Source organism: Vitis riparia, chromosome 13, assembly GCF_004353265.1.
Source record: "Vitis riparia cultivar Riparia Gloire de Montpellier isolate 1030 chromosome 13, EGFV_Vit.rip_1.0, whole genome shotgun sequence".
NCBI classification, from domain to species: domain Eukaryota; kingdom Viridiplantae; phylum Streptophyta; class Magnoliopsida; order Vitales; family Vitaceae; genus Vitis; species Vitis riparia.
This window is the reverse complement of record NC_048443.1, coordinates 20,094,536-20,112,523: the sequence shown is the minus strand read 5'-3', so window position 1 is coordinate 20,112,523 and position 17,988 is coordinate 20,094,536. Positions and strand designations below refer to the sequence as shown.

Sequence of the window (17,988 nt, the reverse complement as noted above, 5' to 3'; positions counted from 1 at the left end):
ACAAGTTTGAGTAATCATTTTTAATACTTGGTTAAGTTTGAGTTAAGTATTTATAACTTGAATTTAATTTGGGTAAAGATTAAATTAAGGCTTGAATAATACTAAACATAACCTGAACTTGATTTAATATTTTTATAATATTTATAATACATCTTATCCTATATAATAATATTCATTTTTTTTTCTACTTTGAAGAAAAATATCAATTTTTTTTTTAGAAAACATAAATTTATGTTTATTCTTTTATTGTTATCTTGAAACTTTATTTTATTTATTATTTAAATTTTCATATAAATACATTAAAAATTTTAAATATTATAAATCAATTTTGAATTATGCAAACCTAAACTCAACCCAAACTTAAAAAAATAAGATTTGGTTAGGTTTGGGTTAAATAGATTAAGTTAGAATTCAAGTTAGATTGAGTTTAGATTAATCATTTCTTACTTTAGGTTGGGCTTAGGTTAACCAACCCGCCGTAACCATTAAAAAATCTATTATAAGGAAAAGTAATTGACTTTAAGCATATGATGAATGCGTTATGGGTTTCAAAAAGCAACATTTATGGTTTGGTGAACTAGATCATTAAATTGCTACAACTCTGAAGGTACCTTGAGTTTTAAAAAGCAGCATTCATTGTTTGATAAATTAGGTTATTAAATTGCTATAAATATGAATAAAACTCATATGAGATGTTCAAATTTAAAGTTTTTTTTTTCTTGACATAAAAATTAACCTTTAATTAAATAAATTGTTATGTTATTAAAATCAATTTTTTCACTATCTTAATTTTTTGAAATACTTTTTAAAATTCATTATCTTTCTTATATTTTATATAGAAATTACTATTATTTTTCTGTTTAAAAAAAAAGGAAAGAAATAAATCCAAATGGCTTAAGGCATGACAATCCATATTCTCTCTAGAAAGACATGGAAACAACTAAGAAGGTCTTTTTCTGCTAAGGTAAAAGACATTTAAAGGAAGCAAAACATGCTTTGAAGTTGCCTTCACAATACTCCTTCCAAGCATAATGGAACTAACGAACCAAATACAGAAACCATAGCATCTAAAGGATCAAGCCAAATGTCCTATAAATTGCTGCCAGCCATGAAATCTTCCCAAAACAAGGGAGATCCAACCACGTCCAAGGTCAGATCAGGAAACCATCATCCCTTAACAAAGCATTGTCCAGCCAAAAGTTACAGGAAAGAAGCTCAAAGGAAACTTGGGTGTTGGTTAATACCACTTTGATCTCCAACAAGGATAGTGTCATGAGATTTCTGCACAAAATGCAAGATCAAGATTGGTTAGTTGCAGCCCGTTTATCAGTTTTTCGTTCACCTAACAATGAATTATAGGTTATTTAACTTTTCATTACAGGGAGAGCAGCAAATGCTACTTTGGATGATCATTCCAAACTTTCAATGCTGCAGAAAAGGTCATTTCAGGTGGAACTTTTTTACCTCATGGTCGAGAGAGGAAAGACTCATTGACTAGCAGCAATATCCACCTTGAATAATTGGAACCAGTGTAAATGGGGACCAGTACTTCAGCGCTATGCACCTCATGTTCTCTCAAAGTTCTTGTGGCTGCTTATTACTCAATCTACAATCTAGACAGTGATACCACTGGTAGACAATGCCATAATCAACAATCCTGTTTCGTCATGATGCTTCATGACCTTCCCCACTAGTTTGACATAGAATTAATCATCAGTTTGGTCAAACTTCACTATCAAGTTCCAATTAATTCAATTGGAATAAGTAATCTTTTTTAATCCTTAAAATATTCTCTATAAGGAAACCAGAGATAATAATCACTTGAAGCCATTAGTATTGGGGATTGAAAATCTGTTGTGGGGTGTTTGATGAGGTGGTGCAGTTGCAGTGTTATCACTTGGATATTATATTAAGACCTTTCATCAGCAAAAAGTTAGTAAATAGGATTTCAAATCACTACCATGACCATAAATAGAGGGATTAATGGAAACAAATTTTAAGCTGGCTTCAAAATTGAAGATTAGTATAGATGCAGATACAGGTAGTCAAATGCTGGCCAAGAAGGATTATTCTCTTTAGCAGAGTAGTACTTCAGTCAAACTAAACATAATGTAAACGAATCAAGACATCAAAATGGGGGAGCAAGAACCAATCTAAAAGCCATATTTAACAGATTTTACCCTGGCACCTCAAGTTTCCCTCTAAAGAGAATAGTGAAAATGAAAAGGAAACTTCAGGATAAGGCAGAGGCTTACCTGTTACCAATTCCAACACATGAAATGTAGGCATAAGAATATATTGAATTGAACCACCTATAAAATTAACATTGAAAGATATCAGTGGGAGAAATGGCTAATCAAAATGCAAATAGAACAAAGAAAATGTACACCTACAAGAGCTTTGGAAGATTATTATGGCTTCAAAACCCTCACATTAGTATCCCCAGTGTTGCAAATAGAGATATCATTGTGCCCAGTATTGCCAATTGCAGCATCACTACACCCAGTGATGGAAAAATTTTGCGCTTAGTTTTCTTCAATTGAAGAGGCAGTTGTAACATAGAGTTCAAGAAAAATATGGCTCAGATAAAATAAAAAAAAATAAAAAAAAAACTTTATTATGTTTTACTTGCACACACAATATTACAATTAAAAAATGGAACAATATTATATTCTGTAAAATTACACCCATCATGGAACATGATCACAATATTCTCTCAAACAGCACCTAAACCCTAACTTCACCAAAACATATCTGCAGCCAAACGAACAGAAACAAGTGCCCAACAACCAAACAAAGAAAAAATTCACATATACCAAAACATGAAGATGGGAGCGATTGGGAACAAGGTTGTGTTATATAAGGACTGAAATACAGTGTTGCAACCACATTGATGTCTTCAGGATTTCTCCATCAAAGGTTGTGAAGAGGGAGAGCAAAAGGCGACACCAACTCTATGGTTCTCCAGCCATGGCATTGGACAAGCTTCAATAATAGCAGTGAAGAGAGGTGACATCAGTTCACAAAGGTAGTAGTGAGGCAATGTTGGAGGGCTCTTGAAGATTAGTGTTATTTCTCACAGTTATATTAAAACTAAAAATCTCACACAAAATAGCCTTACAAAATATTTACACATGTAACATTTACCATGGACTCCCTCCCAAGCATTTGCCAATTGCCACACATCTCCAAAACCTAGCCTTTTTGCTTCACCCTCACATCTCATTTTTTGGGGATTGGATATGGCAATTGAGAAAAACAACAATGACCTTCCAGAAACCTTGACGTGCAACAGTGGAACTCAGAGCTGCTTTTCTAAAATTCTACTTGAGGCTCAAATGTCGTTAATAATGCCTGAAAATCTTCTTCATCTTCACTATAATCTCAGTGGCTAGAAGATGTCACTAGGTTATTTCTATTTTTCTTCTGGTCTGACAATCTCTTGCATAATAACCTCACTCGTCACAATTAAAGCATTCACCACTACATTGTCCGACTTTTTTGTATTCTAACTCATTTCTATCTCTCCTCCAAACTCTTTTAATCTATAACTTTCTTTCACGACATTTCTCATTTATTCTTCTCTTCTTTCCCTCGCCAAGAAGCATTTCATCATCTTCAATTATCTCTTTTTCTACTAAATAGTGTTTTTTCTATCTTTGGAGAGACTCCAACCATTTGCTTAGCTAAAGTATCTTGGTTGGCTAATAGGTTTTCCAATTCTAAGAGAAATGTTAGGATGGCCAACCACGAATTACCACAATTAACTCATTATGCTTGTTTTAACATTTCTCTTCACTTTTTGCTGACTAATTTTCTTTTCAAGATTTACTTATGACATTTCACGAAAAAGAGATTTTACCCTCATTAAGAATTGGCAGATTGACATCTCACCTACTGATACAGGAAGTAGCTTGTCCTCTAAAAAATTGTTACCAACCATCATTTATTTATTTATCTATTTACTTATTTATTTTATCAGAAATAAACTAATCCATTAATATGATTTTTTAAGCACAAATGAAAGATGAGAAATCCTTCCAAAAACACACAAAAGTTGATCAAAAGAAGAGAGTGAACTTCTCAAGCAAAAACAATACGGTATCTATACATCTCAAGTATATAACATGAACTGGAACAAGTTGGAACAACCATAAATTCTCCAGGGCGTATGTCTCCTACAAACGAAGGTAGATGCATGGCTCCTTGTTTTTCTAAATGACCAACAATATTATTAGCTAAACCAAGAGACAGAGAAGGAACAATCCAAATCGCCAGCAACATCTAGTATTTTACAAAGCCACCATCATACCTCCAGGGTCCTCTCTTGGATTTGGTCAAGATATCAAAACTGCAAAATCCCCTTTCAACCATAAGTTAGAAAGACAAAGAGCTCTTGTCTATACCTTACCCTCTAAAAGAACTAAATTTTTTGGCTCAATGGCAAAGCCCTCTCTAAAAGGTTTTGAAAAAGCTCTCAACACTGTACCACTATGGTTTTTTATAGCACCTCAATCCCTATCTGAATTGGGTCATTCAAAGTACATCAATCAATATTTAACATTAATGAACCCACTAGAAGTGGAATCCATATAGGGAGAAACCCCCTATCTAACCCTTTCAACCAATATGTCAAGTTCCAATCAAGTTGTAAAACACTAAAAGCAGTACCCTCAAAAGTGTAATAATAAAGCAAAGAAATAGGAAAAAAAATAAATCAGATACCACACAATCCTTGAGTTCCTTCATTTATCCTAAAAAATCCTTGTATTCCCCCCCCTTCCCCTCTATCCTGATCAATATGAGACAAGCAACATGCCAAAGCACTCTACCTTGGAGGATACTCCAAAAACCCCCCTCAAAGAAATAGTCATCAATTTTATCACATTATTAATTTGAATAATCTATGTGACAGCCCTAAAGTAATTGGACATTGTGAAAAAAGATGGTCAATCGATGCAATGCTCCTGAAACACATAGTGCATCAATTCGAATTAAGGGATTTATAAGGCCTCCTCAATTGTAGCAAGTCATTGATATTAACCTTCCTGTTGTCCACCAACTTTAAATCTTAAATGGGGTTTTAGACTTCCAAATGAAATTGGTTGGAAGAAAGATGTTGAAGTCACAAATTTAGAAAGAGTTGAAAAAAAAGGGTTTTATGTAAATATGTTTGAGGATGTTAATAACCCAAACTTTGACATCTAGAAAAGGATGAGGCAAGTACGCATGAATAATATGAGAGATTTAGAATCCTCAATTTTCGAATCAGTAAGGTTAGGATGAGAGTCGAGAACAAAGTGGTTGATCTCCTAACCCACAATCTTCCCCAAAATAAATCTTACCACCATCACGCACCTAGGAGAATACATGACTAGAAAAAAATCCAAAAAAACCCAAGCACTAGCCTTCTAAGGATAATGATGTGACTACCTAGTTGCAATGTTCCCATCCCATCCATTAGAGTATGACTTATAGATACTCAATGTAACCTTCTATCAAAACATTATTTCCATAGGAAATCTCCATAGTTATTTTATTGGGAGAACTAATTCCTCAAAGAAACCATCCCCAGACCCAACCCTCTCCTCTTTAGGTTGCACAAAAGGGATAAGAGACAAACAAAACTACACAAAGGTTATTCTACCACCTAATGATTGGAAGGCTTTTTTCAACCATCTAATCAGCAAGAAACCCTATGAATAACTGGATCACAAAGTGAAGCTGTCTTAGGGATGCAACAGCAAGGATGTGAAAGCAAACTATGCAACTTTCCCTGTGTTTATACTCTCGGTGTGCTTTTACAACTCATTTTCAATCATTGTCTTGAGCAAATAAACTGCCTCTATTGGATTTAATTCATTGTTTTTGGAATCCATCAATATCCTTCACAAGTGTTGTAGCGGTGCTACCATCAACAGTGTCTCAGAAATCTAGCCCTTCAATGTAGGATTTTATTCAGGTTTTACCATTACTAAAACTATGGTTTTTGAGCTTTGGAGCTTACTAGGTGCATTATTTGCAGTCATGACTGCAAACAGCATCTTGAACAATTAGCCCCTACCAACCTTGCTCCTATACCATATTGTAAAATAAAGTGTGGCAAAAATGCAACTTAAATAAAGAAAAACTTTATTATGACGCACTTGCATACACAATAGCATAACCCACAGAACAACTCTATTCAACTAGAATAGAATTACATCTTAATCAAACACAATCAACACAAAATTCATACCCAAAAGCACCTCGATCCAACTTCACTAAAACATATCTGCAGCCAAACAAATAATAACTAATCCCCAACAAACAAACAAATAATAAAACTCTCACTTGTATCCGAGCAGCACCTAGTTCTGAAAACACCTCCCCTCTCCCACACCCTCACAACTTCATGGATTCAGCACATGAAGATGGGTGAATGGGAACCAAGTTTCCTTCATTTAGGTCATGAATTGTGGTGCAGCAACTGCTTTTGAAGTCTCTAGATTTCTCCATAGGATGCAAAGAAAAGGTTGATAGTAACAGTGGCACCAACTTTGAAGTTCTTCAGCCATGTGGTGGCAAGGCTTCAAGAATTGCAGTGAGGAAAGGGAACACCTGCTTCTCCAATGAAGGTGATGGAAGTGGTGGTGACTGGTGAGGTGTTGGTGGAGGTCTTAGGAATGATGGTATTGTTCTTCACCAATGGTTCCCATCTGCACTTACATCAGGCCACTCATGGTTATGCTCATACAATCACCTTACTGGCTCAGTATCTAAGAACTGCAAACATGCAGGGCATAGAAATTTTAAACCTTGTAGATTGCACTTCTGTTCATTCAAATTAGATCCCCATTAAGGAGCATAAATTTCAGACCTATCCTTTGGAGCTTGCCCTGCTTGACCCTGAACACCATCTCCAAAATGTATTTGAAAACATGAACACCTTCTGCAAAGAGTATTCGGGGAAGATTGTTCATAAGTCAGGCAAACCTTTTAAGGGTATAACATAAAATATTTAACTATGCTTCATTTTTATTCAAATCGGTTCCTGTTACAGGAGAACAGATCCTTGGGTCATCCTTTGGAGATTTCTTTTGATTCTTGGAAACTTTTTCAAAGTGTACCTTCCTCAACTTTTGTTAGTTATTGACCTCAAATTTTCCTTATGGAATCCATGTATGCTCCTGAAATAGATCGTTTCAACTTCACCAGAAAGGCATTCTCACTGCCACTTAAAGTGGAGTCAATAGGTGACACTGTTGCAATAAGAACATAATTCTCTCCATTTCCAACATTTATTTCATACAACTCATGGAAAACCTCTCGAAATTCATGTATCAACATTTCATGGAATGATCTGTTCGGGGGTATAACATTGATAACAAAGATCCCGAGCTTACAAAGAGCCGATCTAGCTGACAAAAGAACGGACTTTTGAACAAAGTCCAATGGCGGTGCACTCACACCATTACATACATCACTTGAATCCAAATCAACCATAATAACATCAAATTTAGTACCACATTGATTAATATCATTCATGAAACAAGGGTTTTTGACCTCATGAACACCAAAAGAACCCAAATTCCGTTCCATGACTCGACAGCCTATTTTCTCGATAACTTCAATCCCATCTCCCACAAAAACTCGAATAGTTTCACCAACTTCTAATCCAAAATACCGCTCCGCAACACTCAAGACAATTTCATCCGCCTCCACACCAAAAACCTCAAACCCCAATTGGGTCTGTAAGAAACTAAGCAAAGCCCCACCTCCAACTCCAACACACAAAGCTTTCGGCGTAAACCCAGTTCTAATCCGCTCTTCAACATAAGAACAAATCAAACAAAGACTCGCCGCCATTGGAGCCAAGTATGGATGAACCAGAACTCCTAAATCAAGTCTAAACTCCACTTCTCCAATGCCCCCCGAACCCACAGCCGGAACGATAGAGACCTCAGTTTGAATCAAATTTGGCATTCGCTTAAACCTCAACCTCCTCCGGAACTCCCGTTTCGACCCAGTACTCTCAATCTCCACATCTTCAACAAGCATTTCACCCACACAAGAGCCCACGCATTTCTCCACTATCACACTGCCAATCACATTATCATCGTAACTCAAAAAGGGGATCTCGAGTGAACCGTTTTCGGCAAATGATTTTGGCGACAACGCAAGCAAAAGAGGCATGAGGTTCCCCTGGAGCTTCACAAGATACGACTCCGTATCAGCGTTGACCGAACGGTTGTAGATGACCGGAGAGCAGTAGTCGGCGGCTGGGAGGTCTCCAGCGAGGATGAGGCGAGAAATGGATGGGGAGGAGAGGAGAAGCTGGAGGTGGCCATCGAGGGTGGAGAAGATCCAGTCGTGTTCGCGGTGGTGGGGAACGAGCATGGCGGCGACTCGGGGAGAATCGGTGGCGGGAGTGGGTGAGTCGAGGACGGCGACTCGGAGGAGGTGGCCGGAGATGGGGTTTGGGAAGGTGAACGTGATGAATCGAGATGGGACTAGGGCTTCGAATGTGGCCCTGTCCAGGGCCATTGCTAGCTTGAGGATTTGGGTAAATACCAAACGGAACTTGTAAGGCACAAAACACATATCATATATATATATATATTTAAGGGTCTCCAAAAAGCCCGCGGCCCGCTTTAGGCCCAGCCCGGCCCAAGCCCGCCGGGCCCGAGCCCGTTTCTGGGCGGGCCGGGCCACGGGCCTAATTTTAGGCCCGCCCCTTTAAAACTACCCTTTAAAAGATAGTTTCATCATCTCATGAAAGCAGCAGGAAAACTACCCTTTAAAACTGGAATTTTTATAAAAAAAAATTCCTTTATTTGTATCCCACATGGCATATGCTGATGTATTTAGCATTTTCTTTTCCCTAAATACAGACTGCCCGTAAAGATTCATCTCATACGATGCATTATTACTTGTCATGAAAGCACATAATGAGTAAAGTCTCCAGCATGAAGTTGATTTATGGCAAACTTTTACCAAAGACAGGCAGAATAAATAAAACAGAGGTTTGTGAAATATACGAGTATCCAAGGATGCGATGTCATACCTTGATGTTATTAACGACTTGGGGATTAGAAATGATGGGGTAGTTACTATAGCTGCCATGCTGAAACCTATTGTTCCACCAGCGGGGCACAAGTATATCAGTGGCATTAGGTATGTCAGGACCAAACATGTCCCTGAGTACCCCCAGCCCGCCAGCCCGCGGGCTCATAGGTCGGGCTGCGGGCCTAGCATTTTAGCATGGCCCAGCCCGGCTCGGACCGTTGACCAGTCAACGGGCCCATAGGCCCAGCCCGAGTTGGGTCGCGGGCCTCCTATTTACGACCCGCCCCGCCCGTTGGAGACCCCTATATATCCTGACCTTATTGATTTGAAAGTTGATCAAATTCACATTTTCATTTGATATTTTCATTCGTCTCCCTTTTAATTCAAAATAAATAAAATATTTAATGAGTTTTTAAACCAATTAAAATTAATTATATTTAATTAAAACCTCAAAAAATATGAGTAAAATTAAATGATAAAATTAATTTAGGATTTAAATCCAAGTTATTTTTAAAAATAATTAAAATTTACTTGTGTTTGAAATTTAAAATTTTTAATAATAAATTTATTTAAAGATTTGTTCTTACTATAATCTAAGATCAATAAATTACTTTAATAAATCCTACAAATTAAATATAATAATTAATATAAATAAATTCATCAAATATTATAAATTATAAGAGATGAAAGTTTTGTAATTTTTATTTGATTTGGTTTTTATGGTTTCTTCACCTCTAATTTCACATTTTGTTCCATTCTTCTCATTGATATAAATATTTTTTTAAAAAGTCATTTTTATTTAATTTATTAGTATACTTTGAATTTTAATTTATATTAATCAAAGCTCATTACTATAATATTACAATATCAAAATTAGGATATTCCAATGGAAAAGGTGGAATTTGTTTAATAAATTATATGTTGCGAAAATTGAATGAGATATAACTAGATTTATAGAATAAATGAGTCAAAGAATAACCTAAAAAATTTATTTTCTAATATTTCATAGTGATCTATATTGGATAGAAACCTCAATTCGTTTTTTTAATATATATTTTAAGTATGAAGTCTTATGGTAAAGGTTTATTTATGCTAAATAAAAAGACAAGCTATCTTCATCAAATTCTAATTTATTTTTAATACTTTAGTTTTTTTCTAATTTTCATATATTACTCAATTTTTTAAAGAAACCTATATGGTTTAAGGATGCCAAAACACTTAGGACCTATTTGGTAACGGTTTTCAAGAACAATTCTAAAAAATAGTTTTTGAGAACAGTTTTTTAAAGCTATTTTATGATTTTTCTAAAATCAAAGTCTGTTTGGAAACTTAAAATATTTTTAGTCTATTTTTAATATTTTAAATATGTTTTAAAAATAATTGTAATATGTAGTGTTTTATTTTTAATCATTTTACATGTTTCTATAATTGTTTCTTAAAACAATCTTAAAAAAATAAGTGAAAATAACTAAAAGATGTTTAATGAAATTACCTTATTTTCTATTCTTAAAAACAAAAAACAGAAAACAGTTCTTGGTCGTCAAACATGTTTCTTGTGTTTTTTTTTTTCCAAAGAACAAAAAATTATTCTCAAGAACAGTTCCCAAACAAGACCTTGTTTTCTTCTAAGGTTGGTTGGTTCATCAATAGTGCCTTATATTGTAAATGTTTTACAAAAGCCACACATAAGCGTTGACAATATAAAACAACATAGGATTTTGTCATTAAGGCCTAGTATTTTTAATATATTTTCCTAATTTTTAATATATTTTCCTTAATAGATTTAGTACATTTGTGTCATATGTGTCACTTGATATTTTACCTAATTTCTAAAGAGATGTATTATTATACGAATACCATATTGACTTGTGTGAAGCAATTCACAATACCAGCGTATGTCTTGTACATTCAATGTATTCTTGTACAAAGCAAAAAAAAGCCTAAATGCTTTGAACATGATAAACATTATCTTCTAGGTCGATTCATAGTAACTTGTGTATGATGCAAAAGCACAAATGAGTATTAACATGTGCTAGAAAAAAATTGGTCATGTCAGTGTCGTATTAAACTTTTAGGCTATGATTGGTTTTTAGAAAGTACTAATGAAACAAAAAAAATATATATTATAAAAAATGGCTTTCTCATATTTAGTTTTACTGTAAAAAAAATATGAAATCAAAGAAAATACAACTTATGAAGTATGAAGAAACATATAAATATAATTTATTGATTTTAAATCTATTTTTTATTTTTTTTTCATTATTCTCTCTAATTTCTTTCTCTCGTATTTTCTGTGAAATTTTCTAAAACTAAACATAACCTTAATGCATTTGCTTTGTACATTTAGTGTACTTGTATTGCGTTTATCTATTACAAATAACTTAATTGAACTAAAGTTTACATATGCTTCAAAATTTTGATGAGAATTACTATTTGAGTATTATCCAATGTTTTGAAAATTGAATCAACCAGTCCGATCATCGGTCAATCACCATTTCGATTTGGTTCGACCCTAAGCAAGCCAACCTTTGAATCGGCTACAAATTGCCAAAACCAATGGTCAAATCGATGAATCAGTTGGTTTTTCACGAATCCAATGACTCCAAGCATTCTATTTTTCATTTCAAAATGACGTTGTTTAGATGCATTTTGCATGAAACGACACCGTTTACCTCAATATAAAATATTTTTTTCAATTTTCCCTTATAGCCTTAACTTGCCTATTGCATAGCTCCAACGCTTGTCGTCTTTCCTCCTCGATTTCTCCAACTCCAACCTCCACCTCCAATTTCAACGCCAACAAGGATGCTACTAATGCAAACAAGAATATCTATTGTAACGGTAAGTCATCCACCTCAAGTGAAAGGTTGGTTATAATTTATAGCACCTCTTAAGTTCAAATGGGAGTTGAGCAACCAATAGTTGAAGTTATACAAGCTAATGAGAATAATCCAATAGATCAAGTTGTTTAGGAAATGCCGAAAATTGTTGAACAACATGATTCTCAGAAAAATGTTGATTCAACATCAAGGAGATCTACTAGAGTAAGAAAATCAACAATTCCTATTGATTATATCATATATTTACAAGAATTGGACTATAACATTGGAATCGAAAATGATCCTGAAATGTTTTCAAAAGCCATGAGTTGCAAAGAATCAAATTTATGGTATGATGCCATGAAAAATGAGATGAATTCTATGGCATCTAAAAAAGTATGGAATCTTGTTGAGTTACCTGATGGTGCAAAAGCCATAGGATGTAAATCGGTCTTTATGACAAAGAAAAACTCATTAGGCAACATTGAAAGATATAAAGCAAGACTCATTCCTGAAGTATTCACTCAAAATGAAGTAATTGACTACAAGGAGTCCTTCTCTCCTCTATCCAAGAAAGATTCTTTTTGTATTATTATGACGTTAATTGCAAATTTTGATTTAGAGTTGCAACAAATGGATGTGAAAACGACTTTCATCAATGGAGATTTAAAGGAAGAAGTTTACATGAAACAACTAGAAGGATTTTCCTTTAAAGATGGTGAATATTTGGTGTGCAAGCTCAAAAAAACCATATATGGATAGAAGTAAGCCTCCTTCAGTGGTACTTGAAATTTCATGATGTTATTTCTTCATTTGGTTTTGTAGTGAACATTATGGATGAATGTATATACCAGAAAATTAATCAAAGTAAAATCTATTTCCTTATTTTATATGTAGATGTCATTTTACTTGCAACCAATGATAAAGGTTTGCTATATGAGGTGAAACAATTTCTATCCAAAAACTTTGACATGAAAGATATGGGTGATGCATCTTATGTTATTGGCATTATGATACATAGAAATAGATTTCAAGGAATTTTGGGTTTGTCTCAAGAGACCTATATGAACAAAGTTTTAGAGAGATTTCAGATGAAAGGTTGTTCACCAAGTATAACTCCCATTGTGAAGTGTGACAGGTTCGATTTGAACCAATGCCCGAAAAATGATATTGAAATGGAAGAAATGAATAACATTCCATATGCTTTTGTTGTTAGAAACCTAATGTATGCTCAGGTCTGCTCAAGACTTGAAAATGCATTTCTTGTTGGGATGTTAGGAAGATGTCAGAGTAATTTAGGTACAAACCACTGGAGAGTTGCAAAAAAAGTGTTAAGGTACATTCAAGGGACAAAAGACTACATGCTTATGTATAAACAAATTGATAATCTGGAGGTACTTAACTACTCAGATTCAAACTTCATTAGCTATGTTGATTCACGAAAATCAACATTTGGATACATTTTTATGTTTGCCGATGGAATTGTATTATGGAAAACTATAAAGTGGACTTTGACTACTACTTCTATGGAAGTTGAGTTCATATCTTGTTTTGAGGCTACCTTGCATGGTGTATGGATGAAGAGTTTCATTTCTAGGCTTAGAATTGTGGATTTAATTTCTAGGTCATTGAGAATATATTACGACAATTTAGCTACAATTTTTATGCTAAAAACAACAATAGTGGTAGTCGAAGCAAACACATCAATATCAAGTATTTAGCCATAAGGGAACGTGTTAAGGAGAAAACAATGGTTATTGAATACATTAGCACTAAATTGATGATAGTTGATCCTTTAATAAAAGACATGACACCATCGAAATTCAAAGATCATGTGGACTTGGTTCCTTTATATGATTTTCATTGTAAAAATGAATGTTATTTGTGATGAAACTCTATTTATGTGGTAATAATTTCTTGTATTTGTTTATAATTTGTGTACACATTCATTCATTGGAGAAATATTGCTAATGTTTGGACCTATAATAGACATAAGGTTTATCCATTAAGTAACGAAGGTGAGTGTTTAAAAGACATAATGCATTGTGATACATAGAAGATAATACTCATTTTAGAGAACCTAACACCATGATTCGTGTATTTTGTTTCTTACTATGGTGAATGATGGAATAAATGAACCAAGTAAGAGAATGTTAAATTTTCCTAAACGAAATCTAGCTCATAATCTTCCATCAATTCTAAGAATAACGCTAGACTTTCCTAAATGGATTTAGAAATCTAGTTCATAATATTATAGGATTCCCATTGATCTAGTTTTCCTTTTGATTGCCATTAACAACCATAAATTATGGAATAGGCTCTTTGATGAGCAAAGTGAATATAAATAGAGCCCTTGTGGTGTTTTGAGCATGATTAGAATGGTAATATATGTTTTTGGCCTGTTTAGATTGGTTTTAGCTCTAACAATTTCATTTATGCAAAAATAAACATTCTTGTAGCAACTTATTAGTTGAATTCATGCTTCCAATATGACTAGGAAAATTTTTGTAACAAGTTAGAAGTTATTGGAGGTGACATGGAAGTTATTGAGTAAAAAGTTATGAAAAATAAGCATAAAGTGATGTATGAATTGAAGTTGTTTCGTGATTGATTAGAAAGTTTTGAAAGAGAGCTTCCTTATTTTTCATGTGAAATACTTGAACAAGGTAAAAGATAATTCATTAGTGTGTTTGCTATTTTTCATTAGTTATTAGTGTGCTTTAAAATATGGATTATTATATTTTAAAATTTGCTAATGCTTTTATTTATTTATTTATTTATTTTATGTGAAAAATGATATCTAGATGAATGGTAGAGGCTACATGGATATAGTGCACCAAATTTGGAAAAGTTGGCAATTCAAATATTAAGTCAAACTCCATCTTCTTCTAGGTGTGAGAGGAATTGGATTGTGTTTGAACATATACACACCAAAAAGAGGAATAGATTGGAACATCAAAGGCTTAATGATCTTGTATACATTCATTACAACTTACGGCTAAAAAATCGATATAAACAATTTCTTAGTTGTTTTGAATATAAATTTTTGTTTTAACAATTATTAATAATCATATACTTTTCATTTTTAGGTTTTACAACAAGAAAAAGAGTTATGATCCCATTGATTATTCATGCACTGATGTGATTGAATTTTGGATAGTTGATAAGGATCAATTAAGATAGCTAGATCTTGAATAAATGAAAAATCTTTTTGTGGACCCCGTATTTCGGCTCATGTTTTCCCACTTGATGGTGAAACTCGTTTTTATTATTTTATTTGATGAAATTTGATTTTTAGAAAAAAGACTTGGAGTCGCCACTTATTTTTGTTTTATTTTTAAAGGGTAAACAAAATAAGAAAGAAAAACCCTAAATGTGACTCCTTATTTTGGAAAATGTGATCTGTGAAAAACCAGATCGGGTTCGGGGGTCAGATTACTTATCGGGAAGGTACGGTAAAGATCGTAGCACCCCTCTAATCCCTAAAGTCGGGTCTCTACTAATAAAATGAAGCAATCATGACAATTGATGAGGGAATCAATGAATACCCAGAGCAATCATGCACATATAAAAGTCAGAACATGCACAGATGATGACCAGGATGCGAGTAGGTACGTACCTAGGCGACGAGCCACAATGCGCTATCAAGAAGTGAGGTTAGTGCACAATTAAAGAATAATTTCAAGCACGTCATAGGGCAGAATAAAATCGATCATGCATGGCAACTAAATCAAACAATCAATCAATTATAAAATCACGTATGTGGGGCCCCCACCAAAACCCGTTTATTTTGCATGAATTAATATCACAGATTCCATTATTCTGGAACTATGAAAAATTCATTCATGCTTATTAAAATCAAGAGGAGCATAAGATTGTTTGAAAACCAGAGTGGAATTAAAACTATTTGAGAGAAAATTAGATTTTTGAAATTTATTTGAAAAATTGGAGTCTCGAGGATCACTTGAAAATCGGAGTTTTGAAAATTAAATTTAAGAATCAGAATTTTGGATATTAAATTTATAAGAAATTTGATTTTGGATATTGAATTTAAAAAAAAAATATGAAATTTTGGAAATTAAATTTGAAAGAAATTGGAGTTTTAAAAATTAAATTTAGGAAATGGAATTTTGGAAATTAAATTTAAGAGTTGGAATTTTGGAAATTAAATTTGGATTGGAAATTTGAGAATTAAATTTAGGAATTGGAGTTTTTTTTTAAAAAAAAAAATAGTTGAGAATCGGAATTTTGGACAATTACTCTAGAATGAAATTTTTATAAAAATCAAATTAGGAAATTTGAATTTTGAAAAATTATTTAAAAATGAAAGTTTTTAAAAATTTTAAATTTGGAAATTGAAATTTTGGAAAATTATTTGAAGACTAAATTTAAAAGTGGGAATTTTGGAAAATTGAACTTTGATATGTATAAAAAAAAAAGAATTAAAATAGAAATGTGGGTTGCACGCGTGAAATAGAATTAAAATGGGTTTGGTGGCTGCATGAGATAATGGGAAGAATGGAAAATGAGATGATAGTGGTGGGACCCATCATTTAATTGAGTTTTCCATGCCAAAAGTGGCCATGAAAGAGTGGGCCTGGTGCAAAGGTTAAAGACTTAATTAAAAAAAGAAAAAAACCCTTTCCATTTTCAACAATTTTGAGAGGCCTTTTGAACTGGGTTCATAGAGTTCTGCAAGTGGGTTTTGAGGGGAAGATTGGCAAATCCGAGCTGTGGGAACTTGCGAACTATGGCGGGGCCGATAAATACACGATGACCAGAAAACATGCCTCTTATATATTAAGTTTAGAATAAATAAATGAATAAATCCATGCATTGGTCTTGTGCAGGGGGGAAAACAAAGAAAACCCAAAACAAGGTATGTATACAAAAAATTAGATTAAGCAAAACAATCAAATAGCTCTTCATATCTATACCAATCAACAAATCAATGCTCGGAACAACGGTTAAATACTTCAGAATGAACTTAAGCAAAAGCTAAAACATGGCTCTTTCAAACATTAATCAACTAATGATATTCAAAAATCAACAAAAACATCAAGTAGCAAATAACATCTGAAAATAAATAAATAAAAATAAAAAAAATAAAAAAAGATCTAAAAATAATGGAAAATGAGAGACCTAATAATCATGCCTGGAAACTGCCTCCCCATTAATGAGACTCACCCCGAAATCCAACCAACTCTAATTCTCTTTCCTCTTGCTCTTAAGATTTTTCTCCCATAAAATCTTCCTAGCCACTGGCCCCCCTTTCTCCCCTTCACAGCTCTCTCTTTGTACCAAACCCTCCACGCTCCTCCTTTGAAAAATCCGTCACCTCCCGTGTCCTCAGCTTCTTTCTGACTTAAAAAACCCTCCTCTCTCTATCACCTACTCTCTTGTGTCTTCATCAGCAGGCATGGCTCCTCTCTCTATCACCCACTCTCTTTTTCTTGTCTCTGCAGCCGGTCTTCACTAGAGAAAAGGGGTCCCCCCTTGTTTCAAAAAGAAATGCCCATAAGAGAGCAAAACTCTCCCCCCAGACCCCCCCATAAAAGGGGTCTACACTTTTGTATGAAAAAAGGTCAATTCTAATAAATGAAGTAGAATATTCAAATTCAACTGCTCACATTGGTTTGTAAAATATGGAAAGTTGAAGGTGAAAAAAAAAATAACTATACATGAGCCTTACAAAATTTGAGAAGTTTGACGCATGAAGAGTTCATTCAAAGAGTAGTTATCATTAATAAGAAACTTGCGCTTAAATGCATTACATAATGTGTACCAACCTCCTCACATCTTTTATATAGATAGCATACATCAAAAAATATTTTTGCAAATTGTAAGAAACATTTTGAGTGAAAGGCAAGGTAGGCTTTTATTTCCACATGAAACGTTTTGGTGCTTGTTGAAACTAAAGAGATGTTGGAGTACCATCTTAGTGCCTTTGGGGGACAAAACCAAAAGTACACAAAAGCAACAAGATATTGCACAGTTCAATGGTTACTTGGACATAAAGAGAAGTTTGTAGTATCTTGGGCAAATAAAGTCCTACATTTTAGTAATTACATACTTCTCTTTGGCATGGTGAAATTCCAACAAAAAATCCTACTTTTCTTCA

At 33.8% G+C, this 17,988-nt stretch overlaps 1 protein-coding gene across 5 annotated transcripts; it reads right to left on the bottom strand.

The window, feature by feature from the left end:
* Positions 1–890: 890 nt before the first annotated feature.
* On the bottom strand, positions 891–8,554 carry LOC117928839 (eEF1A lysine and N-terminal methyltransferase). Of its 5 annotated transcripts, none has more exons than XM_034848881.1 (5): positions 6,334–8,554; positions 2,394–2,496; positions 2,256–2,312; positions 1,465–1,690; positions 891–1,281 (listed from the first exon to the last, which is right to left on the bottom strand). In XM_034848881.1, the coding sequence occupies exon 1, from the start codon at positions 8,524–8,526 to the stop codon at positions 7,138–7,140; it is 1,389 nt and encodes a 462-aa protein (XP_034704772.1). In that variant the 5' UTR covers positions 8,527–8,554; the 3' UTR covers positions 891–1,281; positions 1,465–1,690; positions 2,256–2,312; positions 2,394–2,496; positions 6,334–7,137. The 5 variants fall into 5 exon arrangements, with proteins under 5 accessions (XP_034704772.1, XP_034704775.1, XP_034704771.1 ...); XM_034848884.1 differs by lacking the exon at positions 1,465–1,690 and having other exon boundaries at positions 6,334–6,698; positions 6,798–8,554; XM_034848880.1 differs by lacking the exon at positions 1,465–1,690.
* Between the last annotated feature and the right edge of the window lie 9,434 nt (positions 8,555–17,988).